This window comes from Psammomys obesus, unplaced genomic scaffold (genome assembly GCF_907164565.1).
Source record: "Psammomys obesus unplaced genomic scaffold, mPsaObe1.curated_primary_1811, whole genome shotgun sequence".
Lineage (NCBI taxonomy): Eukaryota > Metazoa > Chordata > Mammalia > Rodentia > Muridae > Psammomys > Psammomys obesus.
In genome coordinates this window covers 1571776-1590577 of record NW_026596326.1, presented here as the reverse complement: position 1 = coordinate 1590577, position 18802 = coordinate 1571776, and the positions used below count along the sequence as shown (strand labels likewise).

The 18802-nt window shown below is 49.3% G+C and overlaps 1 protein-coding gene across 5 annotated transcripts; it reads left to right on the top strand.

Moving 5' to 3' along the window:
- Nucleotides 1-415: 415 nt before the first annotated feature.
- Mgat1 (alpha-1,3-mannosyl-glycoprotein 2-beta-N-acetylglucosaminyltransferase) lies at nt 416-16000 on the top strand. Of its 5 annotated transcripts, XM_055597133.1 has the most exons (4): nt 416-525; nt 1382-1809; nt 11810-11913; nt 13478-16000. In XM_055597133.1, exon 4 carries the CDS (start codon nt 13602-13604, stop codon nt 14940-14942), a length of 1341 nt encoding a protein of 446 aa, XP_055453108.1. In that variant the 5' UTR covers nt 416-525; nt 1382-1809; nt 11810-11913; nt 13478-13601; the 3' UTR covers nt 14943-16000. The 5 variants fall into 5 exon arrangements, with proteins under 5 accessions (XP_055453108.1, XP_055453106.1, XP_055453107.1 ...); XM_055597131.1 differs by lacking the exon at nt 11810-11913; XM_055597132.1 differs by lacking the exons at nt 416-525; nt 11810-11913 and having other exon boundaries at nt 721-1809.
- The last annotated feature ends 2802 nt before the right edge of the window (nt 16001-18802 follow it).

Below are 18802 nucleotides of genomic sequence, written 5' to 3'. Positions count from 1 at the left end.
TTCCTCCCTCCTCCGGCAGCAGGAGCATCAAAGCGCGCGACCGGGCGAAGACCGGCGGCGCATGCGCGCTACTTCCCGCGCTGCTCAGAATGACGCACGCTCCCGCTCTAGGCCTCAGTCTCCGCCCCGCCCCCCCAGTGCACCGCTCCCGCCCTGAGGCCCCGGCTACGTCTTCACGGGGGGCTTCCGCAACGCCTCTTCCTCCATCTCGCGAACACTGTAGAACTGGCTCAAGCGCGCAGACCCACCTCCCGTGCTCCCGTGGCGGCGGTGGTGATGGGCGGGCAAGGGCCAGGCGAATGGGTGGAATGTGGGGAGCCAGCGGTAACCCGGGACCTACTTCCGGAGGACGGGCGGAAGTGGCTGCGGTGCCTGGTGGGAGGGGGGGAAAGGAGCGCGAGGGGAGGGCCGGGCCGCAGGGGGTCCAGGGGGTGGGGCCTGCGTGCGGCTGGGACCCGGCCCCGGCCTGGATCTGGAGCCTGGAAGGCCGAGGCTCCCAGCCGGGATCGGATGGGCGGGGTCCAGGTAAGGAGCCCTTGCCGTGTGGAACTGGGTCCTAGGCGCGGCAGAAGGGAGGTTCTGAGTACAGGGAGGATCTCAGTGTCACTGTACCGTGAGAACGCTGAGCGTGGGGTTCGCAAGGGAAGGGTGGGAGGAGTTAAGTTCTTGCTGGTGGTGGTGGGGTGTCCTGTGTCCGCCACGCCCCTACAGGAAGAGTGATGCGTGTGTGTGTGTGTGTGTGTGTGTGTGTGTGTGTGTGTGTGTCTGTGTGTGTGTGTGTGTGTGTGTGTGTGTGTCTGTGTGTACTCACCGGAGGATGGGGCAACGGGGATGGTTCCCAAACTGAGAAACTGGGGCTACTGCAAGCAGGACTCAGGCCTCAGATATTCCAGGAGAGTGCTTTCGGGAGTGGCCTTTCTAAGGAGTTTGAAAGAAATTGGGAATTAGATCCTTGGCATAGTTTTGGTAACCGTGGGGGAGGTGAGGGTTGCAGGGGATGACCGTGGAAGGTGCCAGTGTCCAGGTCTGGTAGGATGTAGTCCAGTTGACAGGAGGTAGGAGATTAAAGCACTGAACCCCCAGAGAAGCATGAGAGATAGGATTATTAAGCGGTAGAGAGCGATGGACCTTGTTTTCTGTATTTGTTTGTTTTGTTTTTTTTTTAGAAGTGACAGTACTTTTGGTAACATTTCTGTACTGAAAATAGGTATGACATAAACACATACACAGGCATGTACTTTTTTATACAAATTGTGTGGAGTAGTTAAGGGGAGAGTTTGTTTTTTGAACATGGTAAAGGGCTGCAGGAAATATGGAAATCTTAGAAATCCATTTGAGCATGTATTAGATTATAGCGTCATAATGTTTACATGTTCCACAGGTTCACAGAGAAATCAACCTCCGGGGCCATGTCGGTGTTAAGGCCTGTTTCATCTCCTGAGCCCCAGCAGAACACAAGTGGACTAGTGGATAATTTCTCTTGCCTGAGTGAGAGATGGCGTAGTAGCTGGAATCTGGCTACCCCTCCTAGCCTCTGAGCTTTAGAAGCCAGCTGGATGAAGGGATGTAACAGACGCCTGGGAGGGACACTGAAGTCAGCAGTGGGGGGGGAGGGGCTTGGACACACCCCTTCCCCCCCCCCCCAGACTCCTCCCCGTCAGGATCCACTCGGCCATGGACTTTGGACCTGGATAAGTGGAGAGAAGCTGTACTTTGGTGGATCTGATTCTCAGTTTTGGAAATGGAGTATTAGTTGGGGGGCGGGAGGTTGATGCTCTCCAAGGGAGCAACTGAGAGAAGAAAAGAAAGGTAAGGTTTCTATTACTTCCTCGCTTAGTTGCCTTGCTGTTGCTGTGCAGGAAATGTGAATGGGAACAGTCTGGGAATGCTGCCATCGCGGAAGCCCTGGCACCTCCTGTGTCCTGATGAGAAAGAACCCTTATCCTGATGGTGCACAGGAAGGGTAACCTCTGTTTCACTCTTTCAAGGGGCAGAGTTGCTCCTATCCTGCTCAGTGAATAGCTGGTAAAGGTTTGTGAGTTCTTGCAATTGTGAGATTAGGTACGGGCAGTTAGGTCAAGGAGAGCCTGCGAGGAAATCAGGCTTCTGAAGGGCTGTTGGATTAGTTACCTTTAAAGGCCTTTTCCTCCAGAGCTAATAGGATTTCAAATCAGTCTGGGCTAAGGCTGAAATGGATTGCTCTAGCAGGAGCAGACTGCTCTGTTTTGGGAATCTATTAACAGAATAAGGCTTCAAGGGTGGGGAAAGGGGAGGAGAGCTGGGGAGTATAGGAAATTGTTAGATAACTTCCTAAATTGTCTCTCTTCCTTCTTCCCCATTAAGGAAGCTTAGGTCATGAAAGCTTGTGTAAAGAACAGAAACAGAGCTTGGAAAGAATAGCAACAGCTTGAGTTTTGTGGTCTAGCTAAGACTCTTATGGTCAGTGTACAACCTGAGATATGTAAATCATCTCTGTCCTGTTCTCTTCACATTAGAAGATAATTCCATCAGGTTGCTATTAGGAACCAATGGAATAATTTTGCATTTTGAAAATACCCTGGGCCTTGAACACATCAAACATTGACTTTAGTTGTTTTTTTGTTGTTGTTGTTTGTAACACATAGAAAAGCTCTGGAGAAAGTTCTGCTCTTTTATTGAGTGAACATACTGGCTAGAGCCTTAGCAGACATTAATGAAAGGCCTGCCTGGCATTTGCTTCATCGTGTTTTATAAAAGGTGGACAGTTTTAGGAAAACTTAAGGGTTTCAATCAGATACTGAATTGACTCTAATGGCTCTCCACATTGAGCTTTGGGGATGGAGGGAAGTTTAAGTTTAAAATTCTAGTGAGAGGCCAGAAATCTATTTATTGGAGTGAGTGCTGGGCCTTTTCTCCTCTGTCATATCCTAGTCTGTACTTTCAGGTGTCAGGTGTTTCCAAACTGACATCTCTTGGGCTTTTAGTTTTCTTTAGGTTGTTCATAACTCAAACAAGTTTGTCTTCGTACGTGCCTGCTCCTGCCTTGAAAGTTTTTTTTTTTTTTTAAGTTCCGTTTACACCAGGGTGCCTGCTTTTCCTAGTGATGATAAAGATTAAAAAGCAAGGGACGCACAGTGTATGAATTTGAGGCAGCTTGTGGCTGGGGTCTAGCTAGAGTCATTAAGCCTGTAAGCCAATTACAGAGGGACATCACATTCTCGGAAGACAATGACTGTTCTTCCCTGTTGTAGGAGTCCCTGTCTTTCCTCAGTGGCCTGAAGGCTGAGCAGTATGGCCTGAGTACTCTTCTGGCTCTGAGCCCTTTCTCATCTCTGAAGCTTGTCTGGGCCTCTCAGAGGCCAGGCTGCTACATAGGAATGGAAGTGTGGATGTGTCCCCTGCCCTTAACCCACTCAACAAATGCCTGGTTGCCATTCTCTGCTTATGCATGGGGATCATGACTTCCTATGGCAGTGCCTCCCAAGCCACCTGTATGACATGTGCCCTGGAAGACTTTCCTCATCCCACCGAGGAGTCTCCACTGGCCTGTGAATGCCCATGGCATCTAATGTGCTGAGGAGTTGTGTTGCCTTGACAGAGCTCATGTCATTCAAAGTGTTCAGTCTATTACCTGCTTTCTCTCACTCTGTAAAGAAGAGTGGGCATTGTTTTTCTAGTTGGAGGAGGAGCTACGGAAGCCCAGAGCAGGAAGAGCTCACTTAAGCAGTGTGGCATACATTGAAAGCACTTGTGCAGTTGAGTCCTGAGTTGCCTTTAGCATCAGACCCAACAGGGACTGCCAGGGTCCTGCTGCAAAGGGAGAGACAGCCTCCTTGCTAAGTCATTTCCTCCTCAATTCGAGCTAGACTCTTTGACCTGCCAGAGCACTAGCTCTCCCATCTCCTGTTGACTCTTCTGACAGACATTTCTCTCAATCCTTCCCACAGGCTCAGCAGATTGCTAGGTTTCCAGTGTGTCAGGCCGTTAACCAGGACTAGTGATAAATTTAATCACACATTGTGTGGGGATTTTGAACTGAATTTATTTAGACCTTCCTTTATTCTAAAAGGAAGTGCAGGTGGCTAATGAAGGATTGCAAAGGCCTTGCTCAGAGGGCCATAGTTAATAAGCTTGAGCTTCTTTATGTGTCCCTATGTGGTTTGGGACAGACATGTCAGGAGGAGTGATAAAAGAAACTAAAACATGAGTTTAACACTTTGGTTTTGCTTCTCTTTATGGTTTCAAGCCAAGATCTGACACAAATTCAGAGCATAAATTCTTAACAAACTGCAAACATTTTCAGGTATGTAGGATGTAGTTCATAAGGGGGAGTTTCCTGTAAGTTTTTACTTTGTTCTCTTTCTGTTTTGTTTTGGTTTTGTTGTGCTGTTGTTGTTCTTTTTTGGTGATAGAGTAGGCAGGCAAGCGTATTACCTCTTTTAATTCTCTGTTATCCTGCAACTAGATCTTCCTGTTTTTCCATTTGCATATAATCTGATGCCAGGCTCATCCCCAGAGTCTAGACACTCAGCTCCAGTTTCTTCCTTTCTTCCCCAGTGTAACCTCTGTAGAACCCGAGGCCTCAGTACTGATATGTTTCTGCTGCTTAGACCAAATGCTGACTATTATTCCTTTTTAAAAACTCATCCCATCCCAATTCTGAGATGTCCCCTTTTTTTTTCTGGGGGCAGGGGTGACTAGCCTTTCATCGGGGGATCATCTTGTGAACCTTGGAATTTAAAGGACTGCAGAGATGGACAAGGGGGTGGAGGGGTAGTTACTGTGTTCTCTTGGCCTGTTTCCTGTCTAACTGCCTTAAGAAGGAAAATCTATCTGATGTGGCCTGGGCCAGTCAGTCTTCACCATCCTCAGTGCCTGTTATGTATGTGTTTTATCCAGGATGGGGATTTGAGCTCCTTATATTTTGGCTATCTATGGACCAATTTCTCAACTTTTTACACTTCTCTGGAACTTGGTCATTTTTCTTCACACTGTGGTTCTTAGTGTGAGGGCTGTAAGACCTTTAATTCCTTTTTTATGGGAAGTAAAAAGGGGACAAAGCTGTAGAAACAGTGGCATTCTCTCGGCACATGCATGGGATTGAGTTTCCTGTCACAGTCTGTGCAGTCAGCTAAACTGGAAATGGTGGGCATAAACATACCACACCCACACACAGTCCACTTCGCTGATGTGTCAGCCTTTTCCTCTACTTCAGGGCAGGATTCCAACTGCTGCTATCTAGATTTCTCTGCTGCCCCACTGTGTTCCTGTCACGTGGGCACAAAGCCATCTCAGCAGTAGTTCTCATGGGCATGTAGGTGCCAGGTTTGGAAGCTGGAATGCTAAAATCTGGCTGTGATTTAACAGCTTACATTTACCCAAAGCCTCGGACTCCTCTGTAAAATGGGGTGATGGTGTACTGTACAGAGATGCTGGGGGAGTGTACAGAGAGGTTCAGTGTACAGAAGGGATCAGGCTTTGAGGGAGGGTTGAGTCTATGCCCAGTGACTCCTTCCAATTTTGTTTTAACTCCTCACCTGCCCACAGGACCTTTAAGACACTCCCTATTTTCTGCATAATTCCCGATGTCATGTAGGAACAAGTTAGTGACCAAAATCACTCAGTAAACACATATCCAAGAGTCCTGGGTAGCTTGGGCTCAAAAACACTGAAGCCGGGTAGGTAGGAGGGTCTGAAGTTAAGAGTATTAAGTAATCAAATGGCAATGTCCTCTGAAAAGTCACTCACTGAGCAGCCTGTGGTTTCCTGCTCCTCAGTCTTAGGTGAAAGGTCTGGGTGGTGGGAGCCAAGACACAGGGATGGGTCAGGCACAGCAGGATGGGGAGGGAGTGAGGCTGCAGTGCAGAGGTGAGTGGACAGTAAGGATTCCCTGACATCTCTCTGATTCCAAAATGGCCCAGCCAGTGAGATCTGGCTTGCTCTAAGTAGCCTATTATGTGGGGCTCAGATCTCAGAAATAGTCTGCTCTGGGGCCACCGCTGACACCAAGTCAGGACTGAAGCTTTCCTGGCCCTCTGACTGCTGGAGGCCCTGATGGAAGTATTCCTTGCTGAGCACGCCATGCTTGTTCTCTTAGGTCCTGATAAGTTGGCCCTGTCTCTGTCCCCTCCCAGCCCCCTCCTGGTTTCGTATGCTTTAAAATACAAAGGAATACAGATCCAGGCATTTCCATGCCTTGCTCCCCATTCACTTTTAGGGTAACTACAAAAGCGTGTGGTTGGTTCTTTGTTTCCTTAGGGCTTAGGTTCTATCCCGTGCATAGGCCTTACTCTGGTTTTTCCAATCATAAAGGAAAAAAAAAATCAAGGAAGAGTTGAAACAGGTGGCTGTCACCCGCCTTGGGCAGCAGGTGTTTCCTCCCTAGCTTCCCTTTTGGCACCTCGATCTTGTTGCTTGCATACCCCTCGCCCCTCCCTCGGCTTTCTCCAACTCATACTCTGCAGCTTCCTGATTCAGGTGTAAGAATGGTTCTCAGGTTCTCAGTGTTGGGTTTGGTGGGTGTTCTACTTGCTGAGGGAGCGCTTCAAACACCAAGTCCCGCACCCCTCGAGGTCGGTGAAGTTCTAGACTCGCTGGGCTGGACAAGGGACACTCTTGGGGAAAGTTTGGACGGACGAGGCTGAGGGCATGAGTGGAACTGACATCTACATTAGGAGTTGTGACTGGGATAGGGAAAGGGCCCCAGACATCTCTGCTATCACCCCTTTTCGAAGTTGGGGGATCTGGGAAAACCCGCAGTTTAGATCTTGACCAGTAATCGGGAAGTCAGCAGAAGAGGAAGGCCCCCGGAAGGAGGGGCCAGCGCGGACTCGCCCATGGTAGGGCGGGGACCAACAGAGGGGCCTAGGGGCTGGGGAGCGCCGCCCCGCCCTCCCGGGGAAGGGCCACATTGCCGGCTGGCTGGGCCGGGCAGGAAGGCCGGCGGGACGGGACGAGGCCGCGCTAGCCTCTCGCTGGCCCCGGGCGAGCCTGGTTCCAGTCTGGGAGAGTCAAGAGGTTGTGGTGAGCTGGGCCGGGGGGCGCCGGCGTCCTGGGTCCTGGGGCTTGTCCCGGGAAGGCAGGGAGGCCGCACACCCGGGGGGAGTCGAGTCCGGAGCCTGCCCGAAAGCTGGGGCTGTTGGGGCGGCGAGAGTGGCGGGCCCACCCGGGGCCGTGCAGCGCGCAGTCTCCCCCGCGCGGGGAAGTGGGAACTTCGCGCTCAGCCGCAGGCTTCCCGGCCTTCAGCTGCTGGAGGGAGGGCGGCTTCTCGGGAGGGGCTGTTGTGAAACTCGGCTGGAGGGCTCGGCGGGTGCGGGCGGGGCAGCGGTGGGGTCTCCTTGAGGGAGTGGGGGACTGGCGTGGAAAGTGGACTTTCTCCAAGCCTCACCCAGTGTCCAGGCTTCATAAGTTACTAGGGCTTTTTATTTTTTCCTCAGCCACAAGGAAAATTTGACTCAATGTTGAAATAGTAAATTGGCAAGAAAACTTTTTTTCCTAGCCTCTTTGCTAATGTGTTTGGAAGAGGGGCCCTCCAAGAGGTGAAGAGTTCCATTCGACAAAATGTGGTGCAGAGGGACTGTGGCCCACCCAGTCCATGTCTCCATGGAAGAGTGGCCTTAGGCTGAAGCGTCATTCTTGTTAACCTTTGCTATTGTAAAGCCTTTCCTGCTTGTCGATCAACTTTGTTGTCTGTCATTTTTCCTACTACTTAGACTAGAGCGTTCTTGATTCTGGCGCCTTTCCAGATCCAGTCACTACTACTTGATCTTTTAGTATGGAGATTACCAGTAATGGCGATATTGCAGCCCTTCTTCCGTTTCGCAGAAGGCTCGACCACAGTGTATTCAAACTCCGTGGCATGTGCAACAGGTGAAACTCATTCTCTGCTTAGGGAGTTAGGGGAGTTGTTGTTTTCATCCAGACATCAGGGACCTTTGAGATGACCAAAGTCAACTTGTCTGTTTACAGAAAAGCATGGTTCATCAAGTAAGTGCTTTAGGGGTTTACATGGCTTATTGTTGCCAGGCTGACCTAGCTTATTGTTGTGCGTGGACTGGGGAGTAGGGGAGCTTCATGCTTCTTTCTGTACCAGCATTGTGTTTCTCTTTGGCCTTTTCCTTGAGGGTGGATAACGTGTATCCCTCTTAGGTGTTACTCTCTACACCCTTGAATTATTTAGCATATCTCTTCTGACCCCTTTTCAGTTCTTCCTTCCCTCTGAAATTCTGGAGTCTGGTACATCATACAGAGTATAAGAAGAAGAAAGTAATTCACTTAGCCATTATCTGTGATGTGTCGTATGTGGTCTGGATTTTTAAAGCTGTGTGTTTTATCATAGTGGACAAGGCAGAAACAGGAGGGACAGTTCATTAACATTCCTTCTATCTTGATACTTAATTTTTAGGCTAGAGGTAACATTTGTTTTCCTGCTCCTGGTTGGAAGTTGGCTATTTGCTGTTTACATGTCTCTTCAGAAACATCTTTGGCAGAGCGAGGGTCAAGAATCAAGAGTTGGAAGCTAGATGTGATAGTGCAGGCTTGTAATACCAGAACTCCTTGGTGAGTCATCAGTTACGGCAAGCCTGCGCTACTTAGGCCCTGTTTAAAAACAGAACGGAATCTGCTCTTAGGTGGGCCATCAGATGAAAGATGTATGCCCATAGGGATTGACAAGACTTGCCCAGAGCCACCTGGCATCTGATTGAACTTTCAGTGTGCTGAGACTCAGTTCTCATCCCACCGTAGTGCAAATGTCGTACTTGGTGGTGCGGGTTCACGTGCTAACCTCCCCAAAGGAGTCCTAAAAACATAGAAAAATGAAAGCCAGTTTTGAGTGTCTGCCTTACAGGCATATCTCATAAACGATATTAAGAACTCAGGGTTGATGGATATTCTATTTTTAAAAGGAAAATATGGCAGACTATTTTCTCAAATGGCCTTGAACATAAATACCTTGTTCCACATGTTGTTACAATTTAACTTTGTCCTCTTCCAACTCTCTGGTGGGGTTTTCCATTTTCATCTCTTTTTAAGGAAAACTTACGTGCATACATGTTTTGCCTGAATGTATGCTTATGCACCATTTGTGTCTGGTGCTTTAAGAAAAGGCCTGAAGAGGGTGTCAGGCACTGGAATTGGAACTGCTTTAGAGTTGTGAGCTGCCGTCTGGGTTCTGGGAATTGAACCTGGTCCTAAAGAAGAGCAGCTCCTAACACTGAGCCAGCTCTCCAGCCTCATTTTTTTTTTTTTTAATCTCTTGACTATGGTAGGGACCAGTAGTTTCCTTAAGAATTGAGTAAAGAAAAAGTGATCCAAGGTGCCATGAAAAAAAGGCTTCAACTGGCCTGTTCCGCTTCTTGGAGCACTTGCTTCCCTTTGGAGCCCAGCCGCTGAGTCCATAGGAAGGCCGCCAGCGTCAGACTACAGATGTGTTAAGGAAACAAGTGTCTACAGGAGTCTAGCCTCAGCTTCTGTGTTTTCCTGCCCGAAGTCCTGACATAAAGCAGAGGCAGGTCCTACCCCCTGTGCCCATTTTCTAAATTCTTCATCTGTTGATACTGGGTGAGGGAATAAATGATTGCTGCGGTTTTAAGCCAGTGCATTTTGAAGTAGTTATTTGCCCAAAACTACTGACAAGTGGCTGTGAGTAGAGCAGTTGTCACAGTCGAGTGTGGCAGGTTGGGAGGAGCACTAGCCCTGCTTATTAGGTATTCCATTCCATTTTCAAATCATTTCAAGTACCGACTGTCGTAATGAATCATCCCAAGCGTAGTGGGCTTTCCTGTTGCAGTCCTGTGTCTGGTTCCCTTTCATACGTAGTGGTTGATTCGGGCAGTTAGCTAGAACGTTAGTTGAGCCTGCCAGCCGGAATACCTTCCACGTCCTGTCTTGCCACGTGGCCCAGATTAGTCCTGAGCGTCCAGCATGTCTCCTGCCCTTGCCTCCTGAGTGCTGAGATTACAGGTGTGCTCCGTCATACTCAGCTGCTTTGTCTTTTCGGAATCACTCACACAAGTCCACACTCTCGATTCTTCTGGAGTCAGTGTCTCCTCAGCATCACCTGGAGGGAATGTGGACACTCCCCTCCCAGAGGAAAGAATAGCCATCATCTTGAATAAAGAGGGTAGAGTAGGGGAGATGTGGCAGTCGTGTGGGGGGCTGGTCTTCACTCTTGTGGGTTAGTTACTGCTCCAGGTGGCCTTTCATGTAGCTTCTCAGGCTTTACACCTGCAGCAGCTCTGTAGCAGGTGGAGAGAACATAGAGCCTCTTTTCCTAAGGAGGGAGGTAAGAGCTGAGGAAGGCATGGTCTCAGATTCTCTCCAAACACAGAGAATGAAGTGGAAGAGTCATGGTGGGACTTGGTTGTATCTAGGATGTTACAGGCTTAAAGGATGGGAATGTTTTTAGGTGGTGTAGGCTAACATTTCAAGAGCAAAGACACCACAGTGTACAAAAGTAGTTACCAGGGAAATAAGTAGCCCCTGAGGCTATTGTATGGGATCCATGTCATTCATGGTTGGAAATGAGATTGCAAAAGGATGAAAATCAGTTGTTATGAAGCCCATTTCTGTCAAACTAAAAATTTCTATTTTTTTTCCCTGTGGGTAGTGGCAGCCTCAGATGGCTTTTGTTAATAATGTGTCCAAGATTCTTTTGCTACTGGAAGGTTGTTTCGAGAGAAGCTACTGGTAGATCATGTCAGCTGGGGAACTACATCAGGGTTCCAGCTTAACACAACATTCATAATACAGAAAATTCAGGGTGAAGGGTCTGAGGGTGTAAAATGAGAACTGGCAGTGAATGGGTAACTGTTTCAGCCTCTGGCATAACTCTGAAGCTTATAGAGCTGGATATGTTTCTGAAATTAGAATCGAGGAGGGAGTTCATGAGCCCCCACCCCCAGCTGAGGAACTGTGGATAGCTACTGGCTTCTGGAGGAGAAAGAATGCATTTTCTTTATAGATGTGGCTCCTGGTACGTTGGCCATTTAGCAGAGGGTGGCTTCACACCTGGGAGTAAATGGGCAGCACAAATTGTGTAGTGCAAAACAGGAGGACAGTGAAGTTGTGGGTGGATTTGGACTGTGGTGTGTGTGTGTGTGTCTGTGTGCGTACACACGCGTATGTGTGTATGATCAGAATACCTTTCTCAAAGGAAAACTTAGTGCACTTACTCTCTCATAAAATCAGAACAGTGCACCATGATCCACTGTGTTTATATCTATAGCAAAATATGAGTAGACACCAAAGTGGGGTGGAGATGATAAATAGCCTCACATTAAATTGGATCAGATGCCACCAAATGATTTTATTATCAAGTAAAATTTGAGATCTTATTATCAAATGGCTTTAGAAAACTTTCAGTGCCTTTCGGGTTGGAAATGGCAATGGAGGGACTGTGGTGGTATCCATACAGAAGAAACTTGTTAGGTTTCAGGCACATCTAAATGTTGAAATTTATAGCTTGGCAGTGCATGAAGCTGGTCCCATTCTTGTGTTGTTTTTTGTTGGTCTCACTGGTGTGAATGGTGATAGGGAGGTAGACTATTATAATCTGAAGGCATCAAAGACGATTATATTGGCATTTATTTTGTTATATAGCTGGCACTGTTCCAAATATGCCATGGGTTATTTCATCCAGTCCTTTAAACAACTTGCTGAGGTATCCAAGTATGGTTTCCATCTTAGAGGCGAGAAAATTGAGTCTTAGAGATGTAGAAGAATACAAGGATGATATCAAGCATTGCTTCTTTGGTGTCTGGCTTTGCCTTTTTTTTTTTTTTTTTTTTTTTTTTTTTATTTGCTGTGTCCTCCTTCTGGTGCCTGAAAGGACCCTGAGCAATGCTCCCTGGAGGAGCTTGTCCACCCTGCCAGCCAAGGCCTCAGTTGGGTCGTACCTCTGGACGTGGCAGATGCTGGAGAGTATCACTCACGGTCAGTACACGTTCACACACTGCTAACATCCAGACGTGGCTGAATATCCTGCCCTGGAGAAGATGCAGGAAAATGACACAGGGAACCTTGATGAGTTCGTGTGGAGAGGCAGATAGGGCCTCAGCAGGGGAATTGTGCACTCTCATGGGAAAAGAATCAAGTGCTATTTGAGAGTTCACAGAGAAGGGCTGGGGAGGAGGGTAGGAAGAAACCAAGAGCTTGAAACAGGTTTTCCTGTGAGCCATCCAGCCACTCTCACTGTTTTGTAGACTTAAAATCCTGCTGACAGGCCGTCCAGGCTTGCTTTGATCTGCATGCTGGTAGGTGCATGCATGTGGTTCAACATCTAGAGAAAATGAAAAATCATTTGGAGGGGAAGTCAGTTGAAGGGTAGGCACGTGATTTCTTGAGGATTTGCCACCAGTCTTAGAACTTGCAGGTAGGTCTGAAGTGGCTCATTGACAAGTCAGGGACAATCCACTTCCCTAACCTAGAAGACCGCATTCAAGTTAATGAAGTTCTGCCTCTTTGTCTTTCTCCCATCCTTTTGTTTTAAAGACTTTTTCCTGCTTAGTCACATATTTAGAAAGCAGGAAGTTGGGGGATACCCTGGACTCCTGGCCATTAGAATCCAGGGTAAGTTTCAGCATTGACCCAGTTTTGAAGGGGAGTAAAGGAGAACTGACAATTGGTACGTCTGTCAACTCTCCCAAGAAAGTTGTGTAATGAAGTAGGGTTGTAATGCCACAGCTAAGTGGAAATGGCCCAAGGTTTCTGCTAATATGGCATTCTGGAATTGTGGCAGTAGTTGCTTTCTAGGAATAAGACCAATGGTTGGGGCAGGCAGAGGCTTGGGAAGAAGGGACCCAGATCACAGGGCTGCAGAGAGCAGATCCTAGCCTCAAGGGTTTAGCTAGGATAGAGAATAAGATGCAAATGTAGAGGAGGGTCAATGAGAATATGGCTTATCTGTGTCCTTGCCCCTTCCAAGAGCCTGGCAGGAGCAGGTATGTGATTGAGGGGATTCCAGGTAAACCCGGTCATCTGTTCCTTTACTGGATGTGTCCAGCTGGGCAATGCATATGGATGAAGTTACTCAGATGTAGTCCACGTGGCCTTATTTTCTTTTTTTAAGAAGCTTTATTTGGAAATAGTACAGAAGAGTTTCAGGAATAAAAAATGGTCCTTCAGACTGGCATACAGATACTCAAGGTCACCTGTTATTAATGTTTCACTTCCTTCAGCTTGTGCAGCTGTGGTGTTTTCTGTTCTGAACTACTTGAAGGCATCTTTCATATACCTTTACCTCTACATATTTCAGTGTGTATTCTGTGAGACTTGCGATGTTCCACTAGCATCCTTCGTTGCCTCCTTGTCACAGTTGCATTGTCTTCCTGAGGACTAAACTCCTTTTGAAGTGGTGGAGCATGTCAGCCTAACCCTGTAGTCAACCGCCCTTCTTCCCTCCTTCCTCAGTTTCTCACCTGTGCCCATCCTCTCCCCCGTGGCATGTTGAATTATATGTACTTCAGATAACAGTTGGTTTTCTCTCTCCTCTCTTTAGGTACATGGCTTCTTCCTACTCTCACCCTAGAAGAATAAACCCTTAGACTGTGGGGAATTGAGCCAGGCAAGCCAAAGGCAGCCTTGAGGCCTCCCCTTGCCTGCCCTCCCCCGTGGGGGCCAGGATGCTGAAGAAGCAGTCTGCAGGGCTTGTGCTTTGGGGTGCTATCATCTTTGTGGGCTGGAATGCCCTGCTGCTTCTCTTCTTCTGGACACGCCCAGCACCTGGCCGGCCACCCTCAGACGGAGCTCTTGATGACGACCCCGCCAGCCTCACCCGTGAGGTAATCCGCCTGGCCGAGGACGCGGAGGTGGAGTTGGAGCGGCAGCGGGGACTGTTGCAACAAATCCGGGAGCATCATGCGTTGTGGAACAAGTGGAGAGTGCCCACCGTGGCCCCTCCAGCCTGGCCCCGTGTGCCTGTGACCCCCTCACCAGCCGTGATCCCCATTCTGGTCATTGCCTGTGACCGCAGCACTGTCCGACGCTGCTTGGATAAATTGTTGCACTATCGGCCCTCAGCCGAACATTTCCCCATCATCGTCAGCCAGGACTGTGGGCACGAAGAGACGGCACAGGTCATCGCTTCCTACGGCAGCACAGTCACACACATCCGGCAGCCAGACCTGAGTAACATCGCTGTGCAGCCAGACCACCGAAAGTTCCAGGGTTACTACAAGATCGCCAGGCACTACCGCTGGGCGCTGGGCCAGGTGTTCAACAAGTTCAAGTTCCCGGCCGCCGTGGTGGTGGAGGATGACCTGGAGGTGGCGCCAGACTTCTTTGAGTACTTCCAGGCCACCTACCCGCTGCTGCGAGCAGACCCCTCCCTGTGGTGCGTGTCGGCGTGGAACGACAACGGCAAGGAGCAGATGGTGGACCCGAGCAAGCCTGAGCTGCTCTACCGAACAGACTTCTTTCCTGGCCTCGGGTGGCTGCTGTTGGCTGAGCTGTGGGCCGAGCTGGAGCCCAAATGGCCCAAGGCCTTCTGGGACGACTGGATGCGCAGACCTGAGCAGCGGAAGGGGCGGGCCTGTATTCGTCCAGAAATTTCGAGAACGATGACCTTTGGCCGAAAGGGGGTGAGCCACGGGCAGTTCTTTGACCAGCATCTTAAATTCATCAAGCTGAACCAGCAGTTCGTGTCCTTCACCCAGTTGGACTTGTCGTACCTGCAGCGGGAGGCCTATGACCGGGATTTCCTTGCCCGAGTCTACGGTGCCCCCCAGCTACAGGTGGAAAAAGTGAGGACCAATGAGCGAAAGGACCTGGGGGAGGTGCGGGTCCAGTACACGAGCAGAGACAGCTTCAAGGCCTTTGCCAAGGCCCTGGGTGTCATGGACGACCTCAAGTCTGGTGTCCCCAGGGCTGGCTACCGTGGCATTGTCACTTTCCAGTTCCGGGGCCGACGTGTCCACCTGGCACCCCCAGAGACCTGGGATGGCTATGACCCTAGCTGGAATTAGCGCCTGCCTTTCTCTGCGGGGTCTCCTTGCCATGTTGTGAGCTGAGACAGGCCTGCAGCTTCCGGGCTACACCATCCTGTCCATGTGTCCCTTTTGGGTCTCTCTATCTTCATTTTCCTTCCCCCACCCCTGTGGCATTCTAGTGCACAGATCATAATATGAGGGTGATACTCCTGTTGTCAAGGGAGTCAGATCAGGGGAAGTATTATGTGGTCTGTTTCGGGGGTATTGAACAAGAAACCACTGTGTGGTTTGGGGAGGGTTGGGCTTGTTGGAGCCAGGCTTACAGTGTCCTGAGTTCTCTCTAAGGGCATCTGCAGAGAGCTTGGCATCTCCAGCTCTCCTGACCAGGCCTGCTGACACTGTCATGAGCCCACCTTATGTACCCTTTTTCCACCTTCCCCTGGTTGGGGATGGATTATGGAAGAAGGAATGGATTTGTGGCCAAATGAGACGAACCAAAGGGATTTCACTGTCAGGGTCAGTTTGGAGTGTTGGGTGGCTAGGGGCCACTGCCTCCTGGCTTCTCTTACTGCTGACTCTGCCAGTGCTCTTCTTTTCCTGCAGCATAGCAGTTTGTGGTTGTGAGGTGGAGAGTGGAAAAGGAAAAGCAAGACTTCTGTGTTGGAGCCAGTTGTCAGGGAAGATGTAGGAGGAAGCCTGTACTTGGGCACCCCCTCTTCTTGCCCGTGCCCTCCCCTTCTGAAAGTCCATTGCCTCCACATTCTTTAGGAGGATTCAGTGCCAGCCTGGTGAAAGACAGTGGACTCCGTGCCTCTTTTCCCCTGGGGTTTGGTGTAGAGGCTCCTCCCTGAGGGCTTGCTCCCGGTGACGTCTCAAAGCAAAGACACGAGTAGCTGAGACCAGGACATCTCTGGCCCTGAACCAGCTACTGTCCTCTGCCTTCCTAAGCATTCCCACATCTTCCCAGGCTAAGATGCAGGTTGGAGAGAAATAAAGTGTGTTTTTGTTTGTTGCCTGACCTTAGTTTCATGGAAGAAAATGGAATCTACAGAATTATTTTCAAAAATAAAGTAAAGGCTGAATTGTCTGAAAAATACATTTGTGTGTGTTCTAGGGAAGGGGGTAAAAGGTGGCAGGGTTGGGGGTGGCAAAAGGACAGAGTAAAGTCTACAGGAAAGAGCTAGACAGGTGAGAGCAAGCAGACACCTTGAGGAAAGAAAATGGCGAGAATAATAAGATGGGTGGGGCTGGGGAGACTACAAGGGGCAGTTAAGGATGGGGCCAGGTAGGATAGCAAGGCTAGCGTGTGCCTTCTGTTAATCCCCTGAACTGGCCATAGGCTCTTTGGTTGGCAAGAGGATCTGGGGGTGGTCTGCAAAAAAAGCAGAAGAACTGCCGTCTAAACCCTCTGAGTTGCTGCTGTGTGCCAAACACCCTTTGCTCAGGCAGCATCCACTGGGCACCTCGGCAAGCGGCCCGTGCATCCAGGGTTTGCAGTGGCTACGGGGCAGGCTGTGACCTCAGTGAGAAGACTGTTTACTGACCACAAAGCATGTCTGCCCCACCCTCAGGGTGTCCTGAAACTTCACCCCTATCACAGGCAACACGTTCAGAGAAGTTTTATTCCTTGCTAATTAATTGTGCCTGTGTGTGCGCACACATGTGCCTTTTTATGGAGTCCAGAGGTCAACCTCCTGTCATTCCTCAGAATGCTGTCCATGGGCAGAGAACTTACCCATCATGCTAGGCTGCCTACCGCAGTGATCCACCAGCCTGTCTCCCTAGTGCTGCCACAGCTGTTTTTTTGTTTTTTTGTTTTTTTTTTTTAACATGGCTTCCGGGGGTTGACCTCGGGTTCTCTTGCTTGCACTCCAGGGACTATTAGCTGAGTTAACTACCTAGCCCAAATTTTTTTGAGAAGTTAATTCTTGAAAACCGAGGCTCTGACTTGAGTCAGAATTGATTCTGGATCTTGCCAACAGCAGTGGAGATCACTTGGTAAAAGCTCTGCCCAGAAGGGAAGAATTGGGAGTTCGAGGCCTTGGTTTGGGGCTTAGGAATGCAGGCGGATTTCGCCTCAGTCATCCCGAACTTTGACATTGTGGCCTTGGTTGTGTCTCCCCATGTTCCTCTTCCCTGGATTATTTCACATTAATTTTGATTTTAAAAGGAGATCGTCCATTGTAGCTATGGACACGGGGCTTGGAGAGCACACATCATCCCCAACCATTGCGGGGGGGGGGGGGGGGGGGGGGGAGGAGAGAAGTTGTCTGACTTCATGTTCTTTGCACTGAACATATTTAGCAGTCACTAGCTAAATACTTTGTTCTGAGCGCTGCCAGTATAGTGTTGCTGCTCTCTCAACAGTGGAGAAGCAGGCACAATAGAGGTGAACTTGATCAGCCTCCTAGGGATGGTTGGGGCAGACCCAGGGTTTGAATGAAATGTATTCTGTAAATAGCTCAGATACTCTCCTGTTCTATCCTTTAGCGCCTTCCTCAACACCCCTCCCCAGCCTCATTTGGCCCCAAGTAGCAGGTGATAATAAACTTCCAGACTGTGCAGCTGGTGCCCTGCTGCCCTGGATGGTGGGTGGGTGAGATTGAGCCCAGGAAATACAAAGCAACAAGAGGAGGAAGGGCGTGACATGAGGCCCACTAAAGCCGTACAGATACTTAAAAACAGCCTGGCTTCTCCGGCTTTCTTTGAAACAGAGAGCATCTTTTTGAGGTGCCTTCGTAGTCTGTTTGCTTCTGAAGTCTGCCCCCAAAGAGTCTGCTTGCTGCTTAGTAAGGCGGCCTTGAGGTTCATGTGTGCAGAGCTGACTAGGAACCCCAGAGCTCTTGTGGAAACAAGTGGGTGGGCCAGCTGGAGAACACCATGCTGTTAAATGTGTAGCGTTCCGCTGCCTTTCGGTTTAGAAGCTCCACAGTCACCCCGAGGTCACCTCAGCCTCAGTGCTTAGCTGTTCTGCTCTTGTCCCACATCAGCATCCTGTGGTCCACTCCTCCTTACACCCATTCACTTATCCTCTGAGGGCTTCAGAACCACGCTATCCGCCTTCCGCATGCCCTTGCCCTCTTATCTAGGTCCTATTGACATCTCATTTGTGGAGCGAGTCACCCCAGTGTAGACATCTATTGGCTATGGCTCTGTGGCAAGGCTTCTGGATCTTCAATAGATCCCCCCCCCAACTCCCCATGTGATCCTTGTCTGGGGGGGGGGGGGGAGTTACCGGGAGAACGGAAGCTCTTAGGAAGAACGGAGAGTGGGAGTTTGAGGGCAGTTACTGTGCTTGGTTGAAAACTCTTAAGGAATGTCTTCTCCCCTTCATTACATATTTATTTTATGACATCAAAACATTGCAATAATATCCATACTTCCTTACCAAATTCATACTGTGGTGCAGAATCCTACCAGACTTCTTTCTCACACAAACAATATTTGTTTATCAACAGAATCATAAAGTTCTATAAATACTTAGCTTATATAAGTTTACATAGCTAATAAATTTATGTAACATCATGTTACCCTCATTTTTTAAGAAATACGGGTTTTAGGCTTCCAGGGGGGAATTTTGTAGCACCAAGTGGTTTGCCATACCAGGAGCCCTTGTCTCTGTTTTCTACCCAACCCACATACCTACCCTGGACAAATTGCAGAGAGTTTATGTTTGGAAGCAGAGGCTAGAGGCCCTTTCAGGCAAGGGATCAAGTGCCATGTTTTCCTGTCCCTGAGGCTCAGAGAACAAGCCTGGTGGGCCTGGATTCTCTGCCCTGGGCCCACTGTCTGTCTGTCCCACTCTGGACCACATCTTGGTCCTGCCAGAACTTTGTCCTATGAGGTCAGGACAGTTGTATCTTCTGTAAGGTTATGGAGATGAATTGATACATGGA

What these genes read in the sequence shown, in the direction of transcription:
- Mgat1 (XM_055597131.1), top strand. Translation starts at nt 13,602, where the DNA reads ATGCTGAAGAAGCAGTCTGCAGGGCTTGTGCTTTGGGGTGCTATCATC.